This window comes from Aristolochia californica, unplaced genomic scaffold (genome assembly GCF_029961685.1).
Source record: "Aristolochia californica isolate CCGP_79_NKW_82.1479 unplaced genomic scaffold, dmAriCali1.0.hap1 SCAF_12, whole genome shotgun sequence".
Lineage (NCBI taxonomy): Eukaryota > Viridiplantae > Streptophyta > Magnoliopsida > Piperales > Aristolochiaceae > Aristolochia > Aristolochia californica.
The window spans coordinates 19,212,387-19,220,402 of NW_027181793.1; the positions used below are offsets into that span (position 1 = coordinate 19,212,387).

General features: G+C 37.5%; 1 protein-coding gene across 5 annotated transcripts; it reads right to left on the bottom strand.

Annotated features, from left to right (window-relative positions):
* Positions 1–100: 100 nt before the first annotated feature.
* LOC137946448 (mechanosensitive ion channel protein 1, mitochondrial-like) lies at positions 101–7,007 on the bottom strand. 5 transcript variants are annotated; one of them, XM_068792743.1, is made up of 9 exons: positions 6,786–7,007; positions 4,086–4,224; positions 3,187–3,992; positions 2,776–3,053; positions 2,571–2,671; positions 1,849–1,956; positions 1,366–1,587; positions 1,030–1,174; positions 101–282 (listed from the first exon to the last, which is right to left on the bottom strand). In XM_068792743.1, the coding sequence occupies exons 3-8, from the start codon at positions 3,900–3,902 to the stop codon at positions 1,061–1,063; spliced, it is 1,539 nt and encodes a 512-aa protein (XP_068648844.1). In that variant the 5' UTR covers positions 3,903–3,992; positions 4,086–4,224; positions 6,786–7,007; the 3' UTR covers positions 101–282; positions 1,030–1,060. The 5 variants fall into 5 exon arrangements, with proteins under 5 accessions (XP_068648844.1, XP_068648846.1, XP_068648842.1 ...); XM_068792745.1 differs by lacking the exon at positions 4,086–4,224 and having other exon boundaries at positions 3,187–3,908; XM_068792741.1 differs by lacking the exon at positions 4,086–4,224.
* Positions 7,008–8,016: the final 1,009 nt, after the last annotated feature.

Below are 8,016 nucleotides of genomic sequence, written 5' to 3' on the forward strand. Positions count from 1 at the left end.
AAATTTAATTTGGCGTTTCCATCATGTAAAAATATTATGATGAATCTACCTTAAAAGGAGCTTATTCACCATTCCCAACTGAAACACCAAAACCAGGTGACGTGAAAGGTACAAGTTATACTATAAAAAAAGAGTTAATTACAAAGACTCCCTAAAAAAATTCTCAAATCTTCTATTTACATCAAGACATTTCATTCTTTTTCCTAATTGAACGGCAGTATAGCTAAACTCGTTATGCCTGTAGAGATTAAACCTGTCAATGCCCTGGCAGCTCTTCAATTTCTGAAAGAAAAAAAACCCTTCAGCTGCAAAATCTCAAAAAAATTATACTTGTGTACTCGAAAGTGAGATGTCTCAAACCCATTTCTTTCCAAGGTAAATTAGCTTGTTGACCAAGAACACCCATATCTCTTTCAAACTCTCTTTCCGACCAGTGTCACAGATCCATAAAGCTACCCAGTTTTTCTGAATAGATACTGAAGTAAATCCAAAAAAATATTGCTAAAACATGTCATAAATCACCAACCCTAATGCACCAAAAACTCTCCTACAAGGCCTTCATATCAAGGTACGAAATTTTGAACTACGGAATGAGTTCAAGCATTGAAAAACAGATCACTACACAAAACTAACAAAAAAAGGAGACACACATCATCTTAATAGGAGAAGCTATGTTCACATGGGAGACCTACCTTCATCTACTGAAGTTTTGACAGGCCAAGGAGGATACTAACAGTAAAGATACAAAATGCAAGTCAAAGGGATTATAGAAAGATAAGAAATTCGCCTTTACACACTTACTTTCAGATGTGATTGAATGGACAAATGGAACTGCGTTTAAAATGCCATAATATGGATAGTTAAGGTTCTCTGTTGTAGATGCAATCAAACCCATGACACATCCATGGTCAAACATTTTTAAAACGTTACTCACGGTCAATATGGCCATATAGAGAAGTCCAAAATACTAGTACATTGTCAGGTGCATTCATCTAGTCTGGTAACCTAATAAGAGGCAGGTAACCAAACCTTTAGGAAAAAGAAATCCTTGCGAAGCAAACTAATGAGAGCTCCAATCTTGCAGGATACTACCAAGTTCAGCACCATGCTTCTTAATTATCTGAATCGACTGCAGTAAAATATCTTGTTGTGTACTGTACATCTCTTCTCGACTCTACAAGCACGGCCAATATGCTACTTTTAGTTTGTATTATGAAAGTTAACAAAATTAGCGGTTTTAAGAGTTCGAAATTCAAGCAATTCTTTGTAAAAGAATTACTTCTAGATTGTTGATATCAACATATTAAAAAAGATATGATTTAAAGGGTTCAGTAAAAGGGACACTTAAAAGAAAGGAAACATTACCATATGCCTGAGATTATACCCAATGGTCAACTCCGCAAAAGAATTTTCTATTCGGGAAAGGTAACAATAGGGAGCCTCTTTCTCTATGAAAACTTTTGGATTCAATCGTAGCATAGATTTTACATCCTCTGAAACCTGGGGAATCTTGGCCAGATCATTTACTTGCAATGGAATCTTTGTCACAATAGCTTGCCATCTTGCACGCGACTTATTCACAATAGCCTACAAAATTTGCTAGCAAATGTAAGTTTTATTATTTACGATGATTTTACTCATGCATGAGAAAGAAAGAGTGAACCTGTTGCAAGTAACTCCTTCAAAAGGATTTGTTATCACATGTCTTACTGGTTGATTCCTTTCTTTCTCTCAGTAACCAATTATAGGTACTTTGCTTAAACTATTTTTTTCTATTGTCATTTATTTCATCTATTAATTATTGTTCCTGACTTCTCAAACAACTGAAATTCAGAAGGAGAGAAACACCTGACTTGAAAATAGTGAATTTGGAACAGTGATGGGAAACTTTTCAGAACTCAACAATGATGTGGTCGTAAGGCCCATTTCTATAACTTGACCTTCAATTGATCCTGCCTACAGAAAAGAAATTAGCATGTGGCAGTTCCACGACAACTAAAATACAGATCAACAACAAACATATTTTGCAAATGGTACACTGAGACATCAATATCCGAAAAATTAACATCAGATTGACAAAGTATTAAATTCAAAAAGTCATTGATGATCAGATGCACCAAAATATAAGCATATAAACAAAGAGACATAATGAAAGACTTGAAGCGGAAGCTTGATTCTCATTGCACTGGACATGTGAAAGTGCAGCAAGCATAGAATGTGGAATCCAAATCCACTAACATGAATATTTATCAGTCCTATGAACATGTAGGTAAGATTCATTTCATCAAAATTCTAGTCACTCCAAGCCACTGATTACTTCCCAAACAAAAAGAACAACACAACCTTATGAGACAGATGGACATTATTCTCAAAAAATGGAGTCACAGCAATTTGAAGTCCTAGTTTATCAACATGCTCTGTGCTTGTCAGGATACAAACATCATACAAATTAACAAAAAGAATTGAATCCTTCAAGGTTTATATCTAAACTACAAATAATAAAGCACAAATGAACAGGAAATAAAGAACTAGCTCAGAAGATACTAAGCTGTGAAACAAAAAGTGCATACTTTGATAGTATCTCCGACAGAGAAGGGCCTGGAGAATTGCAAAGACAACCCGTTTAGCAAATTGCCAAGGATGTCTCTAGCAGCAAAAGCAGTAGCTACCCCTGCATCCAAGACAAGTAAATTTTGGTCCGATAAAGTTATTGAGGGACAAGATTCACAAAAAGAAATAGGGAAGGGCATATGCATGCATGTTTGCTATGTATACCTCCAATACCACCAACAGTCAGGATGGATTGGACAGCAACACCACAAGCCTCAGCGGAAGCCATAAATCCAAGAACAAGCAGGCCGAGTGATGAGAGTTTGTCTAAAGCTAGCAACCTTTCCCGGTCAAGCCCAGATACACTTTGAGTGGCCAAGGCATGGGTAAACACACTAGATTTCCAACGATAGAGAAACCACACAAATGCAAGAACAAATGTAGCCCTCCATGCTTGCACAACATGCTGAGAAGTAATCGAGTTTGGTGCAATTAATGCAGCTCTGGAAAAGAAAATTAAGAACAAATGCATAATCAATTAATTAACTGCTTAAAACAATTGCGATTTTCTGAAAACATGAGAAAAATGTATTAAGCTGACTAAAAGGAATAAACAAAATTAAAACTTGAACTCACAGCTGTGAAAAAGCCATGAAGGTTATAAAATATCGTGTAGGATCCTCCAAAGCACCCCAAACGCTTCTCTTATATGGTATTTGCTCCTGTCCTATGCTTCCTGACAATAGTGCAAAAGGTCCAGGCGACAGGTACTCATGAAGTTTTCTTAGAAGCTTAGGCATGACAATCCATGCCAATAGTGCAGCAGAAAGGGTTCCACCAACTGGAATGATGACAGTTTTTAAAGAAGGGTGCAAATCAAGAAACTGTTGAACATATGGAACGATTTCATCTGCCATTTCTACGGCCTTCTCATTGGCATAACTTGAAGCATCCAAAACAGATTTATAAGCAACTTGAAGGCTATCACTCCAATCACTTCCATCTGTATTCATGTTATCAATAGGTGAAGCTGAAGCTCCAATCTCATCTAGTTTCCTACCAACATTTGATGAGTATGGTCGAAGAGCAAACATGGCATTGGCACCGCCAAATAAGGCATTTCGATTGTGTACATACCTAGACGAAAAAGCTGAAAAAATTCCACGATTTTGAGTATCCTTTGTAAATTGAGAACCGCCAAAAGGGCACCAAGCTTTAGTGATGTAAAAAGTATTTATAGTGCACTCTGATACATTGGAATAAGAACAACATCGTTGATGAGATTGGTTCCTCAAATTGTAACAGCCGCTGCCATGAAATAGCTTTGCAAATGAAGCTCTAACTGCAGCCATTATCCACTTCACTCCAGTAAAAGGACAACAGAGAGGAGAGAATCTTAATGACTAAAATTTAAAAGTATAGACTGTTGATACAGAGTGCATCTGCGACAAGAAACACAACATTAAGCTCTAAAAAGGCAGCAGAAACAGTCATGGCATTCAACCATTTAGCACATTGTAAAAAGTAGAACTTACATATAAGGATTTATCAAAACTATCATCTATTCGACCTTCCAAAAGCCATTCAGAACCAAAAGTATCACAATCCAGAAGTGCCTTAGAGTTCAAATGTTAGAATCCAGCCTAGGGTTAACTGATAGTAAGAGCAAACAACCTGTTTCAAAAGGTAATACTGAAAATTTCATATCAAAACATTAACCAATAATACAACCAAAGACATTTTCTTTTGGAGGGCTTTTTCTATGCCCAGAGATTAGAAGGAAAAAAAAAAAAAAAAAAACTCACTTTACACTTTTATGGTCATTGAACTCTCTTTCTGAATTAATAGGGGAAAAAGTGATTACCATGTAGCATGGCCCCAATCCAAATCCAACAAACTTGTGGGGACTTTTGAGTAGCATATGGAGCTTCTCTTCGACAGTGTACAGAACTCAGAAGGAACCATAGATCAAAGCAAGAAAGAGGATGGTATCATTTTGTCTCAACAGAATATGGACTCAAAACCAGCTAGGTTACCAGCATCCTTTGATTTCATTTCCACTCTCATACTTTCTAATTTTCTCACTCCAGGAGTGATTAATGCACTATCAACTTGTTTTCCCATTAAAATGTTGAAGGGTAAAACGGAGAGATTTATTTCAAAAAAAATTAAGGGAATATGAAAATTGAAATTCTCAAACTTATGGAAATTTAACTCTATAAACCTGTTGGTTGGACCCAATTCCACCTAGCCAAACTCCAAAAATAATAAACATAATCTTTGTTGCCATAAAAATGAAAAGTAAAATCATTCATGATGACTGAACTCTCACTAACAGACAAATGCCTCACCGAGCTCTCCATAAAGCCTAACTCTGGGGTTTTCAAAGATCATACCTGGCAATGTATCAAGTCTTAGCAGTCTTTGACCTCAACTCCCAAAGAAACCCCAAGCCCAGAAGGGAGAGACAGTGGCATCAGGGCCACCGATAAAAAATTCATCTGGTATACACGGTTCCATTTTGTTATTCAGATTCAATCAACAAAAAGATTCATGCCCTTCTTCATGACCTCAAATAAAAGTGAGACATGTTTCCTCAGCCTTGAACGAATGCCACTCAGCATATCAGCTGGTTTTATAGAAGCAAGGCTTCTTGACCCCACTTATATATTTATAATGAGATATTTGATACTTGTAGAACTAAAATGATCATGTGAACTCACATCCCTAAAGCCACTAATGGTCTAACTGAATCTGAACTAATAATGGAGTTTCCTTACTATGTCTTGCTGTAAGCAACTCCATCCCCAAATGTTAGATGTTGTGTAGGCTTTCACATGTACTTTCCTCTCTTTCTGAGATTATTGTAACCCCTGCAGCATTCTCTTTCCCTCTTTCATGAAATCTCAATTCTAATAGTTGTTATTGAAAAACACAATCTTAGTAGTCTTCAAGTCCACCAGGTAGGAATAGCAAAGAGGGCATATTCAGGACACATTTTGGAAAAAGGGTCATTGTTTCATCAATGAAATTCTCAGCAGTTTATCTGGACACCCACTTGACTTCTTAGGTAGCATATGTTGCACATCCATATTGAGGGTCATGCAATGCCTTTGAGACGGTTAAAAACTACAGCACATATAAGAAACAAAAATTTAACATACAAAAACCAAATTTCGCACTGACATAAAAATAGTCCAGCACATAAGTATAACATAAAATATTCTAGTATATCAAAATTAAACAAAAAAAAAAATGCTTTCGAAAAATAAAACATCAAACAGAAAACAAACATCCAAAATATCAACATTTAATAAAAAACTTCACAGTAACATTCAAAACAGAGAAATGCAATCACTAACAGTAAAACAAACATATGAAGAACATAAATTTCAAAAATAGAAAAAAGATGCCAATTAGGAAGGAACAAGATTTGAGGAAATAGAATAAATAGAAAGTTTTTAGTTATAATGATCGAATGACCCTCTAAATTGAACCAATTTCAATTAGCTCAAAACATAACTAGTTCTATTCCCCTCAAATCAAACTTAGATCCTTCAGCTTCTTATACACTCTCCAAATAAAATCCTCTATTTATGATATTCCTTGAAATCAGGTTTCAGGCAGAGTCAGCCCCATCTCCCAACTTAATCCAAGTGTGGACGCTCATTATAATGCCAGCTTTAGGTAGAATGACTGGTTCAATACAAGCAGTGAAGTGGCTTGATCAGAACCTAACTTCGAGAGGTGGTTAATTAGTGGTAGGGTGTTTATTTGGTTCATCAAAAGCTTTACATTTCATAAATAAGTATAAAAAATTTAGGTTCAACTCCCAAGGAAAACAGCATGACGAACATCGCTCTCTGCTGTACATATATTCGATACTCAAAAATTTAATACATATAGCCCAAAACACTTCGAGTCAATCCTATCAAAATCTGTTTCCTAGTTTATAATCAGGGAGACATAAAATATGATAATCTGATGCCTCTTTATCCAAGAAGCTGGAACACGACCTAGTTGAGGCATTACGAGCAAGCCACATAAAAGAGAAAAAGTGATGGGCGAAACCAGCCGCACAACTGCAAAAAAATATAAAAAAAAGGATGGAATATAGCTAGCTATCTGAACGAACTTGCAAAAATTGAAATATTGAAGCAACGAGTTCGAATTCTATTTGAAGAAGTGAATTGAATAATAGAAAAAGAGAAAACGAAAACCGATCCAAAACTTACACTAGTTAAAAGATCGAAGAAGGACTTCGCGAGAACTGTACGGCGAAATGAAAGTGAATATGTTGTTTATAGGTCTGTTTTGGGGAGAAACCGAGAGAAGTACGAGCATAAGAGGTCGACCTCGAGGAGGAGTTTACCGGTGATTCATCGGGTAAGGAAAGGAAAGATTCGAGACCAAACTTGAGAGAGGCAACACATGGGAGCACCTGAAAGTTTCTTCAGTAAAGGGGGGGGGGGGGTTAGTCGACGATGACGTGAAATGAGGTGGAAAATTGAATTGAAGTGAAAAGAAGTGCTTCCACTTCAACTCGTGTTTGGGTGTTAATATAGGGGGGGTTAGTGTACATGACTCAGGATATGATATTCAAGCGCATTATGTAGTTCATATCCTGATGTCGTTAGGGGGCGCCAAAATTCATGTCATGTACATGAATATACATGAACCAAGAGTTCATGTGTAAAGAGTAACGGGCGGAAAGTGCTTTTCGCCCGATTTTGAGAATCATCCACTTGATTCTCTCGTGCGGGCTCTCTCTGGCTCGACCATCTCTGTTTTTTTTTTCATTTCGATCGTTTCATTCCCGCACACAGCGACTCTCGTTCCCGCAGCCCTCTGTCGTCTCCGTGAAGCCCAAGCTCTCTACTCGTTCTCTCGTCTCCGCCGTCTCTCTCCGGTCTCCCTCTCTACTACCGTCGTCTCTCTCCGGTTTTCCCGTAGCCCTCTCTCATTCCGTAGCCCTCTCTCGTCTCCGTTCCCGCAACCCTCTCTCGTCTTCGCAACCCTCTCTAGTCTCCATTCCTGCAGCCCTCTCTCATTCTCTGCTCCCTCTCTCATTTCCGCAGCCCTCTCTCATTCCCGCAGAGCACGGGAGGTCGAGCATTTACAGAGCTTCTCGGCCTCCCTCTCTTCTCCCTCTCGGCGTACCGTCGGAGCGCCGCCTCTGTCGGCATTGCCCGCCGCTGTCGCCGGTCGTTGCCTTTGCCTAGCCGTCCCCCTCACCATCGCCCCGCTGGCTCGCTGCTGAGGAAGACGAAGATGTTTAATTTTTCCTAAGTTAGGAAAAATTAAACTATCTTCATCAAAATTATTAATTTATAATTTTTATTTATAAATTACTATATTAAAATAGTGATTTAATAGTTATAATTAAAATATTGTTAAAATAAATATTTGATAAATTATTTTGGCATAATTATCTGATTGTTATAGTTAATTAAACCAATGGTTTTA